Source organism: Puntigrus tetrazona, chromosome 20 (assembly GCF_018831695.1).
Source record: "Puntigrus tetrazona isolate hp1 chromosome 20, ASM1883169v1, whole genome shotgun sequence".
Lineage (NCBI taxonomy): Eukaryota > Metazoa > Chordata > Actinopteri > Cypriniformes > Cyprinidae > Puntigrus > Puntigrus tetrazona.
The window spans coordinates 1,862,029-1,878,915 of NC_056718.1; the positions used below are offsets into that span (position 1 = coordinate 1,862,029).

Consider the following 16,887-nt stretch of genomic DNA (forward strand, 5'->3'; position numbering starts at 1 on the left):
ATATATGTGCAGTACACAGTGAACCTTTTCCATTTGAGCTTTGAATGCACCGCTGTTCACATTCAGCCAAAAAACAAAACAAAACATGCAACAAACGGACACCAGCAAATTATGAAAACGTCTTCTGTTGGACAAAACATGCAGCTCACAACACGACCAAATTAAGAAATGTGCATCAGACTTCATCAGATCCCTTAAAAAATGATTTTCCTAATAAAACTGTGTTTATACACATAGTAATACATAAATAAATACTGCTACTATACTAACAATGGTTTGTTTTGGTTTTATAGTAAAACCATGGTCATTTTTGGGAAGTTGTGAAAGTTGCCCATGATTACATTATGTTTCACAGTGATTATATATTTTGTCAGCTTAAGCTAAATATATTAAAAAAAGCCAAGGAATCACATGATGAGGAAGAGTAGACACTGGTATCCCAACCATGTTTGTCACTTTTAACATTTCCGAAGTGGTCTGTGCGTATTAGCATAGCGTTTCTGTATTTGGTTGTTTTGCGAGTATTCATTTGCAGAGCATTGATCTCTCTCAGCCACAATACTCAAGACATCTTGCCATTTAGGGTGAATAACATGAAGTGCAGGGGACATACAGAACTTCATGGCAACAAATGCAACAGAAAAAAATACTCACATAAATCTTATCTTTACTGTAGCGCACACGGACATTATTTAGTAGTGTGGCTTCATTCAAGTACATCAATGAGCCTGTAAACACACACACACACACACACACACACACACACACACAAACAGATAAGAGCATTGGTCAGTACTCATTTTATCTAACATATAACCAGTGGTCGTTTAAAAAAAAATAAAAAAAATCAGGGGGGAAGGTGTGGGGATGATTTTACATAATGGTCACAAAAATGGTCTTATTATTAAAAAGGTTTCCATTTAATTAAAATTTGCTATTAAATTCACTTTTATTTACACGTTTTTTTCCTTCCTGTGCCTGAAATTGAAAAATGTGTTTGTTTAGGTCTCTCGTGGATAAATGAATCTGAGTAGGTGTCAGCAAGTGTCTGTTTTATTAAGTGACGTATTGAATCATTCAGATCAAATGATTCGTTCAAAACAGCTTAATCAATAAAAAAAAAAAAAAAGTGAGTCCATCTCAGATTGATCGTTGAATCACTGGCTCGCTTGATTCATTCAAAAACAGGTTGAAACATCAAATGAAACACTGTTTTGCTTTGTACTGTTGTAAAAAATGTATAGCAGATTTGTGCTAGAGTACAAAAAGTACACTGCTTGTGCAATTAATATAAAAACATGAGTATTTTTTCTTTCATTGCTTGAGTTATGAGGGGATTCTAACTGTAGTCTAATGTGCTTCATCTCACAGTTTTTGGACTCTAAAGTTGGATAATAGCTCTCCTATTGTCTCTGCCCCTCACAGTCAAAAGTACAATATCTCAGGGGAATGTCTTAAATTGTAATCAAAGACAAAATCATGCCAGTCTTCGTTGTTTTTTTGTAAAAAGTTGCACTTGAACCGCTTTGTGCAAAAAATGATGAAAACGTGCTTCAGCTTGGGAGCAGCTTGTTACGGTTTCGTTATTTAGCATGTAAATAGTTTTACATAATGCACAAGATTAATAATCCAAACGGGATGGTTGAAAACCTCAAACATAGTGACACTTACAGTTGTCCTCCACATGTTTGTTGACATCATCTTCAGCAGGAAAGACTTGATTGACAGGAGCTTGAAAATTCTGGAACACAACGACTTTAATATTAAGGGTACAGCACACAAGACAACAAGTGTTAGTTGCATGCTTCACGCCTTTCCATTCAGAAAACTCTTGAAGATAAGAAATGGAGATATTGTAATAAGTAATGAACCATGAGAGTCCCACCACTGAAAGTGCACAGCTTCAGTTTTAACAGTGAAAGATGCAAGTACCTGATATTTTAAAACTATTTTATGTTCAACAACAGTAATGTCCAGTGATCCATTTTTTTTTGGAATTTCTCTATTTCTCTGTATTATATTTCTGTAATTAAATCTCCCTTTATGCGCCTTTCAAAGCTTTGCTTTCTCGGCTTGTCAATAAAGGGCCGGTAATCTCTCAGGTTTCATTAAAATATCTTCAAATGTTTTTCAAGATGAACAAAGCCTTACAGGACTGGAACAACATCATTCCTTTTTGTGTGAACTGCCCCCTTAATGCGTGCGATTAAAGATTAGATTGCTCAAAAGCAATATTGATGCTCGCCGTAACAAACGCATCAAACGCAACAGTGCTTTTTGTCTTCCACCTCCACGCTTCTGTTCTAATATCAGACAGTAGCGTGCTCCACACACACACACACACACACACACACACATTAACAGCGTGTGAACAGACGGCCCATTGTGCTTTCACATCCCGGCGACATCACACTGCACACAAATCACATGGGCTAGATGTAATGCTGCACACAACACTCTGTCTTGTAGCTGTCACATGTGAAAACACACACACACACACACACACCAAACACACAGTTATTGCTACTGTAATCTCTATCAAGCTCCAGAGAGGGCCAGACTCCGTATGGGCAACAGGATGTGTTTGCAGTGGCTCTGAAAACAGAAGCGTTCACCCGAAGAGTTGAAATCATTCTGCAAAGAATCTGTGAAGTGCAAAACTGCTTTTGACAGAAACAGAACAGGAAACGTGAGTACCTTCATTAAGATGTTGCATTAGCAGTTCCCTTTAATAAAAGCTATTAAATCATTCGAACTTTAACGCGTGAATGTAGTTTTTAATGAAAATTTTCACTGGTGTTCCTTGACAACCGGTAAGCGAGCGAGCGTTTTTATTTCCAGCCTGAGGTATAGGTCACGTTTGTCTTCCTGTGTTTTCTCCAGAAATGCGTCTCCTCTTCAACCTGCCCCATTACTTTAAACGGTGCCCGTCTTGGAATGAAGCCGTGTGTGCTTAAGGTTAATAAATAAATCAAACGTTTCATTATTACTAGCTGACTGCTCATATGCCAACACGTAGTTTAAGATATATATTTAAATAAAACATTAAAACTACATTCAGATGAACATTGAGCCAGTAATGATAAAGTTTCATAGAGCTCCAAGATAAGTAGTGATAACTTTCAGCTCGGAAGTCATTACCTACTCTTATGGATTCAAGGACTTTATTGACTCAAGGATTCATTAGAAGCTTTTAGAAGTTACCAATTGATTCACTATAATAACTGGTTCACAATCAAGTAATGTTTGCGAGAATGTTTTTGAATTATGGTGTCTTATTGTCTCACCACATTTTATTTAGAAATGTTTACATTCTTTACAAATTCACATTCTCAAATTTAAAAAGTGGAGTTTTTTAACTTGGGTAAAAACACAAAATAGGCAGTCGGGTCTGTTCACGCAGAAGATGCACCTAACCATATCATTCTGCAAGTTACACAACAATGAGCTCAAGCTTATGAACTAACCAATTGTCATATATTTTCATACCTTCATAAAGAACCGTGCATTTTTTTTCCCCACTGAAAACTGAAACAAACCCAGGGGAGAGTAACCGCCATTCACTGTTTCATGAACATCTCCCAATAAACCATATACTGTTTCAAACCCTCTGATGTCAGAACAAAAGCAAAAAAAAGCTTTTTTTGTACAATAAAAGGAATTGCTCACCAAAACAATTATCTAGTCTTAAAAATCTAGTCTTCATTTACACAAAACCTATATGACTTCCTTTGTTCTGCACATAAAAGAAGATATTTCAAAAGATGTCTAAGTGCTAATTGTTTTTTCCCCATTTAGACCCATTTTCACATTTAGAATGCGGTCAGAAGAAGAAAATCATACATGTTTGAGATGAATGAAGGTAGACATGTTTAGCTGAACCTTTTAGGTGTGTTATCGCACTGAAAGACAGTTTGACTTCAACCCGCTCAGCAAGATTCTCTTCACATTGTTGATCTGCCATAACAGTAGCTGAAGAGCATTTATGCGGAGCGCTCGTAACACTGCATTACGAACGACGTATTGCCTGCGTGTTTGTGCTCTTGCGTGTGGTATGTTTCGCGCCACCGTTGCAGGCACTCCTCCTCACCTTCCCTTTCTGGTTGAGAGGTTCGATGGTCAGACTATCGGCACTGATGTCGATGATTCTGCCCAGCTGGAACCCATCTGCAGGGTGGGGCGCCCACACCGGCTTTCCATCATCCATTTCACCGCTGAGAAAGAAACACAGGAGAACGAATGAGAGGCCAGAGCACGACTGGGGTCTACGGTACTGACACATCACTGAAAATGTCAGAAATATCAGAAAAAACTAAACAAAACACAAACAACAATCAGATTTAGATGGATAACAACGTCCTTTGTGTAACTTAACGAACGTTTGATAAACATCAATAACTCTGCAGCCAGACATACTGGGATGGGCTTTATAAGAAAGACTGAGACTGAGGGAAAGATAAAATGGAGCAAAACACAGAGAGACGCTTCATCCGGATTGCATAACTCAGACTCCAGAATGAACGCAAATCTGTCTGCGGGACAACATGCCAAAGCACAGCCAATACAACGATAGTCTGCGACGCTCCACATCCGAGCGCAACATTTTATAAACCCCTAGTATGCATTTTTGCATTGGATTGACGCACCATGCGTGTTCGTTTTGTTTTGTTGAGTCAGCTCAAAAGTTTCTACATTTAACACGTGATATTACGCTGCTTGCACCGGAGCTGCTCTAAATGAATGAGGCAATTACAATAGTGAACACTACCTATATCTGTATACTGTATACTTTAGTGTAGGGACCAGTTCTCACATCTAGCTAGCTGCTTATTTGCATGCAAGCACATATCAATGCCTTATTCTGCAGGACCGTATTTTTAGATCCCTCAGTCTGACACATATTCAAACTCCCTATTAATAAGAAGCTAATTAGACGTTTATCGAGGCAAAAGCCAGTTAACAGTTAGTAAAAAGTGATAATTGGTGCCCAAAATAAAGTGTGACCAAATCTGCAATTTCTTGGTTTGAATTTCGGCTACTAAATATGATTATTGTTTTATTTGTGTACAACGTAAGCCTTATGCAGCACTTTATTCCTCTTTACCTTGGCCAATATGACAGATCAATTGAAGCACTACTGAAAGTTTTGACAAAAACCATGTAATCCGTGTAAACAAATGAAAGACTTAATTATTTAAGTTGTGTTAAGTTGTAGTTTTTAACAGTATTTTATGCATATGACTCGGTGTGTGATAAAATGTTTTTTCTTTTCTATTGCCTTGAAGAGTAATATATAACACGGGGATTCTATTTTTGGAAATATTTCCATTTCCGTGACGTTGTGCAAGGAGAAACAGCATACAAACAGGTGCTGACTATGTTTTGTATCTTACTTATTAAATAGGCTATCATTTTTATCATTTTTAATAACTTCAGTGAAGGCAACAATCTGAAGTTTACTGGAGAAATTCAGAAAATAATGACCGGAAAATCTGTGAATAAACAATTGCCACAATTCTTGTTAACGAAAAAAAAACTTTTGTAACTTTTGAACTTCCATCAGTTCAATCCAACTGATCTACTCCGGATCTGTTTTTTGGCCTGAAGTCATAACGTGTCATAAAACTCAGTCTCCTTGCTTACTGCAGCTTGACAAGTAAAAGAAATCGTTGCAGTTATTGGATTTGAGCAATGTCTCTGTGGCGGAGCTGGGTCAGATTTATATAGGTTAGGTGTGTCCTTCCTGACAAGACAATAACTACCCATGGTTTCACAGATAAAAAAAGTGAATTCTTCAGCCAAGCGTGACATCTACAAATACTGGAAGGTCACCCTGGTCACGCAGGTCACATTCCCAGAGTATCAGCCTACATCCAGGTCAAAAACATGGACCAAAAAGTGTGAGCAGACACCTGATGCCTATTGTGCCTTCTGTTGAAGTCCACCATCACTTCCCTGGCGCTACAAAGAGCCTCAGGGTCTGCGAATGGCATAACAGAGCAAGATCACTAAAAAGTCGCCCGCCACCCGGATCTAGATTCCCTAGCCGCCCCAGAACACGTTGTATCACCGCCCTCATCCACTTTCAGAGCCGCCTGGAGACTTTAATAGCACGCGCTCTCTGTGTTCTTCCGATTCAAATAAATGTTACACACATTTTGAAATTCTTCTTCAAACTCAAGACTAGAAAAAGACAAAGAATAAGGCCGAAGTTCACAAAGTAACTCATTGTCGATGTTGTAAAATTTATTGAGTACAAGTGGATCTGTGCAAACTGAACATCAATCACACCTGGTCTCGTGTTGCTGTATAATCATTTCCATTTATGGGTCAGTGCCATATAAAAATGCCCATGATAGAGATAAGGGAAAAAGTTTAGCTTAACACATTTGTGCCAGTTTCTTAAAGGTCCCATATTGTACACCGTTTCGATGCCCTCAAGAAAATATATCTGTGGTATAAGTAACAAAAACCATCTCGATGGGTTTTTACAGCTCCTTGTCAAAACCAGCTTGATTTTGGCCTGTCTGATTACTATTCATGGGCCTCTCTTCTGATTGGTCTGTTGGTCTGAGTGACTCACGACCGGGCCAATCAAATGTGACGACATCGCAATTATGTCACAGCGCTAACTGGATGCAAAACAAAGCTAAGGCTGAGGCGGCGCTTTCAGAATGAGTTTAAAATACCATGTTAAACAAATTATTATTTTCAAAATAAAAGTCCTAATCCAGGGGTGCCCAACCCTGCTTTTAATTTCCAAGCGATCCCTTCAGGTGTGTTTGATTAGAGCGGGAACTGAACTTTGCAGGAGCGTCGATCGCCAGTGGGACTGGGCACCCCTGTCCTAATCAGACTGACCCAGATAAATGACCGTCACAGATTTTGTTTCCTATAAAACAATAAAACCAAACGGAGCGTTTATCTGTAAATTGATAGCAGGCCTCCAGTACCGTGAGCTACATCAACTCATCAAAACGAACACTGCGGACAGAGACGAATCGACTGACGTTGTCTAACTGGAGTGTTTTCTGTCATTTACACATTGTAATAATCTATGCTATTTTGTCAACAACGTCTGTGGATGGACTCAAAACATCTATGACTCGTGTGTGTGTACATCCAAACTACACAAGCTCTTTTCAGATGAACCGATCTGCTCAGAGAATCAGGGGTTTCCGTTTCCAGGACCCCGTCACTGTGTAAATAATAATAATGACACTTTAATATATTCATGAATAAGTGACCTGTAAGGTCTGCTGTCTACACGATCTACTGATAAATAGCGATGTTGTGTGTGTGTGTGTGTGTGTGTGTGTGTGTGTGTGTGAGAAACCCGAGTTGTAATTCCAGTGAAAACAAACCTAAAAAGCATACAATGGAGCTATATTTAAATGTGTGCATGATGACGAGCATGAAAGCTGCTAGAACAGCTTCTGTTCTTCTTTCACTAGGATGCATGAACACGGACGCAGAGCTCAGAGCGTCACAATTATCTCAAAGCGGTTTACTTCAAGTCTGGGGTTTGAGCAGGACAAGTTCTTACACTGCAATACCGATCCTGTTATGTGCACACTGTATACACACACACACACACACACACACACACACACACACAAATAAGATCTTTTTTTCCAGGGAATTTTTTTAACAGGCTTTGGCATTTGAACTCTTCATACACACATTTAAAAGTGCATGTCAGCAATTTGCTCTCTCGTAAATTACTGGAATATAAAAAACACATGTTGTTCGTGAAAGCATGCTTTGTTTCCTGACAGTACAAGCAGGGCCGGTCCAAATCATATCTGGTCCACTTTTAACATATGGTTCTACATACATACTGCAACGATTTTTTTAAAATGCCAATCAAAAGTATCTTAAGCTGTACAACTACGCTGTTCTGTAATGATTTTTTTTTACACAGTAATTACCAGCAAATAAAAAACACAGCATTTACCTCAAAAATGTGTTGATGAGGCTTCAAACCAAACTACAGAGCGTCATCTCGTTCCGTATTCACACAGAACACATTATCAGTAATTCACTGGTGACTTAAATCTATCTATTTTGTCCCAAGTCTGTTGATGAAGGACACCACAGGAAGTTGTTGTGATGTCATCAGCCGACCAGCATTGTCGTTTCCCACAGGTTTGACATTTAAGTGATTTAGATGATAAATTTGGGTGAAGGTCGCGTCGCTCGAGTCACCATCACCCAAAATGCATCGGCAGCTAGCATCCAGCCAATCACAGCAGCAGGAACACTTCATCACACGGACTGTACTGTGTGTATATTTACAACAAACACACACATACATGTGTACGTTTAACAAAAATGCTATGTTTATATATTAAATATATTTTGTTTCTACATTAAATACATGTTTAAATAATATAAAATGATATTATATTATATTATATTTTCTAAATGCATACATGTATGTGTGCATTAAAATAAATATATATTATATAAACTTTTAAATTATTATTTTGAATGCAATTAATCACAATTGATCATTCGGAGGAGCTAATTATAGCCTAAAATAGCTTTTCTATGTAAATAAACTGTACAAATGTAATTTTCTGCATCGTTGCCCCCGTCTCCAGTGTCACATGATCCTTCAGAAATCACTCTAAACTGATGACAACATTATTTCAACATGTTTTTTGTATGGTTTGCCCCAAAACTACTACTACTGCCACTACATGCTTTGCAAACTACAAGTGAAAGAGATATTTGGTTATCAACCCAAATGTAATTTACATATGTAAACGTCAACGTATTACGCAGACAATAAGGAACATTTGTTTAGGACTTTTTTTTTTTAGAATGTCTGCAGCAGAGCTAGAGCGGAGCCTTTCACTTTTCAGTTAACCACAACTCGGATGGGAATGGTTTCATCGGTGCCGTTTTAAAGGTTCAGTGTCTTCAGCAGTCTTGTACAGTCATTATTACAGGCCTGCTACAAAACTCAAAAGACATGAAAAGAAACAAAAAAACAAAACACAAGGACCATGTTTTGCCCTTGAAGACTCGCTCACAAACTCAACAAAATAACAACAAGAAGTGTTCAATAAAATAGTCCAATTGTTATTGATTTAAAAATGATGTATAAATGATGTATAATCTTATTGTAATTCATTTGCGTCACCTCCAGGCTAATGGTTAATCTGCAAAAAATATATAAATGATAATACTAATGGTATGCATGGCACTACGTTTACGCTGCGTTACATATTTTAAAAATTAAATCTATGTTTAAATCTTTTCCAGGATTAGCAACGACATTTTGAACATCATTTGTTGTTATTATCACTACTTTTTTTTTATTGACTTTTCTTATAACCCTACAACAGGTATACAAGCATCCACCTTTCCATAATTTCCATAATGTTCAATTTATAGGTTTATACTTATATATATATATATATATAAATAATAATAATAATAAATTAAAATTACATAATAATAATAATAATAATAAATTAAAATAATAAAAAAAAAAAAATATATATATATATATATATATATATATATATATATATATATATATATATATATATATATATATATATATAATATATAATATATATATACAAACATAAAAAAATAATAAAATAAAATAAAACATAAATAAATTAGTCACAGACAGTATTTATAAAGCCCAAATCAGAACAATACCAAGTAAAAGTCTACATTTACATGATATTCATGTATGGTTCCTAAAGCCAATCAAAGTCTCTATAAGTTAGTCTCTCCGGTCCAATACACTTCAGTATCTCCTTGTTATTATCACTACTTATTGAAACGATACTGTGCGATTGTCTCTGAACACTTGCACTGTGTAACTATAAACTGCTACTGACCCACTTGTGTGTATACTGTGGCATTACTTCATGTTTGCACTGTAAATCCTAACTGATTAGATAAATGATGGTCCTGGAAGACTAGTGTGTGTTTCCTGTAAAGAGCATGACGGTGCACTAAAGCAGATTTACTGTGCGCTGATACCGATTATACACTGGGTTTTACAGCTGAACCAGTTCATTTACATTCACCGTAAACCACATGGACGCAGCTCAAGTTAGTTAATCAGTCACCAAAAAATAAATCTCATTAAAAATGTTTTAATAATGACATAACTCTCTCCTGAACAATTCGTGATCGCGATAATCTGACGGTGGTTCAAGAAAGCGACTGAGAGGGAAAGCGAGGGAAGTCTGGGTTGGAGTTATTTCGCTGCGGGCCCACTCTTCCTCACGGCACACAAATCTGGATTGTTGAAAGCGAGCTGGCAGAGACTGAGAGCTCCCTGTCACACAGCGCATGAGATCATGAGAGGACTCTGTGTCCGGCGCACAAAAACACCAGCGGTCAAGAAGTCTGCCGAATGTTTGGTTCTCGTCTCATCAAAGACGGTTAAACTACTTCTGACAAAAAGTTCGATGAAAGTGACGATTTATTCCCTTAAAAAGGAGTTCCCACAGGCATAGCAGTGCTATACACGTTATTGTGCATAAATTAGACTTCTCCGATAAAAGAAGGGCACTTTACTTAAAGCCTTATTGTATAATGCATTATAAAGAGCTATTAAGGGCTACAATTATTCATAATGTCCGTTGTAATATACATTAGGCCTATATCTTGTCGTAAATTAACATTAACTTACAATTAATCATGCGATTGTACAATACATTATAAGGGGCATAACTTATACATTAAAACTGCTTTCATAACGCATTATACATGGTTTTAAGAAAAGTGCTATTAAAGAGTTTTGTAAAAACGTAATGCAATGTAACAATAATAATATATGTATAATATATATATAATATATAATATATATACACACACAAAAAAATATATTTTTATATATATATATATATATATATATATATATATATATATATATATATATATATATATATATATAAAACTTAAACATGGTATATATGTGTGTGTATTTATATATAAATAGCAGAGATATTAAATAAATATATTTAATAAATATACAAATACATGTATTAGTTAAACAAAAACTTATTTTGGATGCAGATTAATTACCATTTTGGTTTTTCGATCGCAGGTCCAACTCGCACTAATGTAAAAGACCTGACCACGGTGTGACAGCACTGGTAAAAAAAAGTTAATCAGTGGCGGAGGTTTCTACGCCGCAAGAGGCACATGTGACAGACAGGCTATTCTTAAAATAACTGTGCTACATTTCTGACGAAGAACGGTTAATGATTTGATTTCTTTACAGAGACCGTTTAGAATATTAAGTTCTACTGATCATCGAAAGTTTAAAGTGCCAAAACCTGTTCCCCGGCAGAAAGGTCACACATGCAACCGGTCTGTTCATACACACACACACACACACACACACACACACACACACACACACACACACACACACACACACACACACACACACACACACACACACACACCTGTCGTCTCTTTCTGAGGTGAACCTGCTCCAGTTAGCAATCAATATGCAAATGATCTTAGCCATTCACACGACAACGTCGATCTTGAGTTCCTGTCAGATCCCATTTAATATTTCCTCCACGATTATGAAGCTGATTTGGGGCCGCTGTGATTACGCAGCGAGTTTTTGGCTGCTAAGCACCACACAAAGCTTTTCACACTCAGCGGCTCTGTTCCAAAAGCTAATAACGCCGTGTTTTAGGCTGTAGTCATCAACTGAAATGGAACCTCATAAGTGACCTATTTGCAACTCTGCATAGACAGCACCTCTACTAGGCCTCTGTACCGCACACTAAACTTACTAGAAACTCAATTCACAATCGATTTCAATAGAGATATTAGCATATGACCGGGCTAACAAAACCACGAAATGCGCCACGTTTTGAACTACTTTAAGTGAGGCTTTGCTGAACTGAAAGAAACAATTACATTTTCAATTCGATTTTAAAAAAAAAAAAAAATCAATGCATGGGATTTATTTTCCACAAAGAATACATGCTTTATCTAAAAATCAATATTGCATACTCGCAATCGTAAGAAAGGTTTTGAGATGTGAGTTTACAGCAGAAATAAAAGAGAATAAAAGGTCACAATTGCCTTGTTTTATTTTTTGTATTTTTTTTTTTTTGTGGCAGAAATGGAAAACTATATACTACATGGTAAAAAGTATCGGGGCACACCTTTTAATTATAGAATTAATTACTAAACCCATTGCCAATTCTACACATTTATGTAGAAAAAATTTATTGTTTTGAAGAGCTGATATTTTTTTTTTTTTTTTATGTATTGTATGCATTTGTACGTATTTAAACAAATATTTTGCATATAAATCTAACAGACTTTTCCTTAATATACACATGCACGCGTGTATAATTCTACATAATAAACATACATCGATTCACTGTGACTAAATTCAATCATATTACCATTATCAAACACCACTTTTTCAATGAAATTTCCTACCACTATAAGCGGTAGTACAGAAAAGCGGAAACGTTTAGGAAAAAAGGTGCTGAGCACTGAAGAGTACGCAGACTTACAAACTTTTATATCAGCGCAAAAACCGTGCGGCTAGAGCTTCGCGGAATAGGTTTTAATGGCCAAGCAGCTGTGTTCAAACTTCTCCTCAACTAGAACTACGCCAAACGTCGGATGGAGTGACAGCTTGACGGGCGACTCTGGGTTTGAGAACATCGCCCGCCTGACAGCGCCGGTTTTAGAAGTCGTTCTGGACGAACATTGTGGGAAAAAATGCTAGCATGGCTGTGACTCGCTCAGAGCAAGGTCCACAAAGATGTGGTTGGATGAGTTTGATGAATCGGAACGGAGACTGTGAACCCGGCTTTCTTGTTATTTGCCGCCATTCTATAAAGAGCCACCTTTGGAGAGTCGCTATGATTATCTTCCACCTAGAGTGGACATATTTGAATGCTGTCAGAGATGAAAAATGACTGTCAATAGTACAGACGACAAGGAAATATCATATTAGCCGAGGACCTATCGCTCTTAGACAAGTGGGTCAATGACGATGTATTAAGAGCGTCTACGAATGAATAAATTAATCGGTCAATCAATGAAGGAATGAAAAGTTAATAGAATTTCATTCTAAGCCTGAATTGAATTCACTCGTTTGGGGAAAATGCGGACTGTACCAAAAAAAAAATAACAGAAGCGACAACACGGTTCGAATGTGAAGCTTTCCATGCCAACGGATTCAATTATGGCGCAAATTACAGAAATGTCTTTAAAGTGCAAGTGAAGTGAGTCATGACTCCCTGGCAGCCGCACCTGTAGGTGTGTCACTGTGGTCAGACACACACACACACACACACACACACACACACACACACACACACAGTTCGTGAGTATGTCCTTCTCATATTTCATTCATTATACCGGACAAAGAGAGCATAACAACATATCTGCTCTCTTTTATCTTCTCCGAAATGGTCTCCTCCACACACACACACACACACACCGACAGCTGCGTGCCAGTCAAACCTGAGGGAACCGTAACGAGGAAAAGTTCCCAAGGTGCAAAGGGCATTTACAACTTCTTGTGACACAGCAGGAGCAACTCACCTTAAGGGTGACCTATTAAACAACGTCCGTGGATGCATTCGGTCTTTTAGCGGTATAAAACAGACACGTAATAAACGACACGATTCAAAGTAACGCCTGGAAGTGAAAGTTCGCTCTGGGTCGACCATTTGAATTTCTTACGCAGGCACAAGCGCCAGCATTTGCAAGGAAAATGAGCTCTGAGCGAGCAGGAAATATAGTGTATTTCTGAAGTAAAGGCCTAATGAGCGGTCGCTCGGACTAAGACAGACGCAGTGACGCCCGGCGGTGATACGGACAGCCCTGAGCATCAGCAGCCGATCACTGACCGGACAGCGCGCGCATCACAGAGGTATAAAAGCGCTCGCTCAGACGCGCGTGAAGCCAGCATACACTCACGCTGGGATGATTTCCCGTGTTTTGCTTAGCAATACTACGTCCGAGCAGCTTTTCCTTGCCGAAACGAGCACTCGTCCCGTTTCCGTTCGCTTCCCAGGAACCGAAAACCCTCGCGTCCGCGTTAACAGCGCAAGCGAACATCACGCGCAGACGAAACTCACCTCCGTCGCTCTCCGCCCGTCTGTACGGTCCGTCGGCGAAGTGTGTAGGCATCCGCGTGAACTCGGTCCCGTTGTCCCGGATGTTGATCCTTTGTGACGTCACGCGCGCCCAGGGAAGCGCCTGGCTGCCTCCGAGGTCGGTGTGCGTTTCATCCCGCGAGAATTCACCTAGAAAGAAACATAAAGCATTTTCTGATAACATGACATAACAAATTACGTACAGTATTCGGGATTTTGATCTCCGACGCCTTGTTTGTTGGTTGAAATGAATGGGAGAACAGCGCACTCCAGTGTTTTCCAATTGAAAAATGAAGCGTTTTTATATTTTATATTATAAGTGATTTACAAGTAATACTGTACAATGCAAGACTTATTTTTTTACACGTAAAAATGCAGGCCTAATGAAATACAAATTCAATGTCAATGAAAGGAAATTAAAAAATCATATCAGTTTGGTGTTATTAATTAGTGTAGTTTATTAATAGGGTATTCATTCAGTAACACACAGTTCATTTCTGGCCGATACAGTCTGTGTACATTTAGGCTGAATTCAGGTAAAGTTTCTTTTGTAAAATATTCCCATTTAGATACCTGGATGGTTTTTTTTTTTTTTTTTTTTTGTTGAAAGGTGTTCTACCCTTCACCATTACACACGTTCCTCCTTTAAGGTGTTGTATCAACCAAAACTATCTTATCATTTAGAGAAACAGTGTCCCTTTAATTAAGAACCATATTGCCATGCTCTGAAACCAACCAGAAGATTGTTAAAAATCATTAAGTTTGACCTTAAAGCTTGTTTGGTTCTGTTATTATATTTTAGAGGTCTGTGTGTGTGTGTGTGTGTGTGTGTGTGTGTGTGTACAGAACAACCTCCTCAACAGTGTTGTATTACAAATTTATAAAAGGGAAAGTTCCTGTTCTGGGCTAAGTTCCTGATCACATTTGCATACTTTTGTTTTACTGGTCTCCACCTCTGTGTACTCCTCCCCCTTGAAACATATAAACTTCAAACTAGCATGTTTCAGTTAGATTTTTTTCTTGGAGATTTCTTGACGATTTTCTTAAAGATTTCTTGAAGACTTCTTGCAGATGACTACAGCAACGAAAGAAAAAACGAACTCCTGCTTTACCAAGAATCTCCTGGTCTCTTCTTAAAAAGAAGCTAAAAAAAGTTTCCAACAACAGCAACCAATGGTTTCAGAAGAAGACATTCAACCGAGACTGCCTTTGAATCCTACCTCTTAGATAGGTCCTTCAAGGCTTGAAGAGGTGAGACATCTCAAACATCTAGCTACTGGGGTGCCTCAGGGCTCCGTTCTCGTACCACTTCTCTTCTCTTTCAACATGAATTCACTAGGTTTTGTCTTTCAGAAACAGAGCTTTTCTATGACGATGACACTCGTCTCTACGTCTCCTTCCGTTCTGATGATCCGATGTTAGCTGCTCACATCTCAGGTTTTCTAACAGACATTTGTTGCTGGATGTAAGACCATCACCTTCAACTCAACCTTGCCAAGACAGAACTCCTTGTGGTTCCACCAAGCCCATCCGCTTCATCAGAATTTCACCAACCAGTTAGGCACATCCACCATAACTCCTTCAAAAACAGCCACAACCTTGGAGTTGTGATCGATGATCAGCTGACTTTCTCAGGCCACATTGCTAAAACTACCTTGCATTCTTGCAATTTGCTTTGTAAAGTTTTGGGAAGATCAGGCTCTTTCTTTCAGGAACATGCAACAACTCTTTTTTTCAACCTCTTTCTCTTTCCAGACTTGACTATTGCAATGCTCTCGTGGCAGGTCTTCCACTTAATTCCATGAAACCTCTACAATAAATCTAAAAAGGTCAAATGCATGATATATTCTGCCCAACATGCATAAAATAAGTGAGGTGCGTTGTATTATTATATTTTATCACTTACACAATTTACATTTGGCAGCTCAACAGCAGACCACCTGACGGTCAAAGCGGCATTACCTCAATAAAGTGTGCTTTTAGAGAGGAAGACCATGAAGATGAGGCCTTAGCCTTGTGAAATGCTAGCTAGCCAAGTAGCTCAAATGCTACAAAGCACTATTATCACTCCTCAGCGCCCACCACTGGTATGATATAATGGGCTCCTTCACGTCTGAAGCTCCTTTCACGTGGCACGTCTTTACAAGTGTGTTTTCTGCAAAGCTGCCATCAATCAGTACAACCTGAGAAAAGCCATACATCAAAAGGAATGTTATTAAGGTTTCAAACACACACACACACACTAAAACAAATAATACCAATCCATTTTTCCAAATAATTCATGGTTTTGTTCTGTAACTTACTAATAGACCGAGTGCCCTCTGCTAAACGCAACTATGAGGCATGAAAACATACGAGACCCTATTGCGAACATTAACATCATTTTCTCTAAAGCTACTTTGAAACAACGTACATTATGAAAAACTTAGCAGACAACATTCAGGCTGGCGAGCGCTCAAGAGCTACCAAGATGGCGGATGGCTTTCTCCAGAAATACTATCGAACTCTTTGGCTCCAGCAGATATTTTGTCGGCTCTACAATTAGAGTATGATGATTCATAAGGACATCAACCAAGCACATTAAATGAAACGGCACGCTTTAGTTTTGGACTATATGGACACAAATGCTTAGCGAAACAGATCTGATGCTTAGAAAATGGCTTTACAAGCTAAAGGTCATTTCACAGATTCATAATTGACTAATTGACTATCACTAATCGTGTCTGACCAATTACAATACCTGACCTTCTCCAGCTTA

At 38.1% G+C, this 16,887-nt stretch overlaps 1 protein-coding gene across 6 annotated transcripts in view; it reads right to left on the minus strand.

Moving 5' to 3' along the window:
• The window catches only part of myo6a (myosin VIa), a 36,165-nt gene extending 21,901 nt beyond the window's left edge, over positions 1 to 14,264 (minus strand). For all 6 annotated transcript variants that reach the window (XR_006247211.1, XM_043219219.1, XM_043219218.1 and 3 more), the window contains exons 1-4: positions 14,112 to 14,264; positions 4,091 to 4,214; positions 1,672 to 1,741; positions 655 to 728 (exon numbers count right to left, since the gene is read on the minus strand). Coding sequence is in view for 5 of the 6 variants with exons in the window: in XM_043219219.1 (XP_043075154.1) it covers positions 655 to 728; positions 1,672 to 1,741; positions 4,091 to 4,207 (261 nt within the window). In the remaining variant the exon portion in view is untranslated. The remainder of the gene's footprint in view (positions 1 to 654; positions 729 to 1,671; positions 1,742 to 4,090; positions 4,215 to 14,111) is intronic.
• Between the last annotated feature and the right edge of the window lie 2,623 nt (positions 14,265 to 16,887).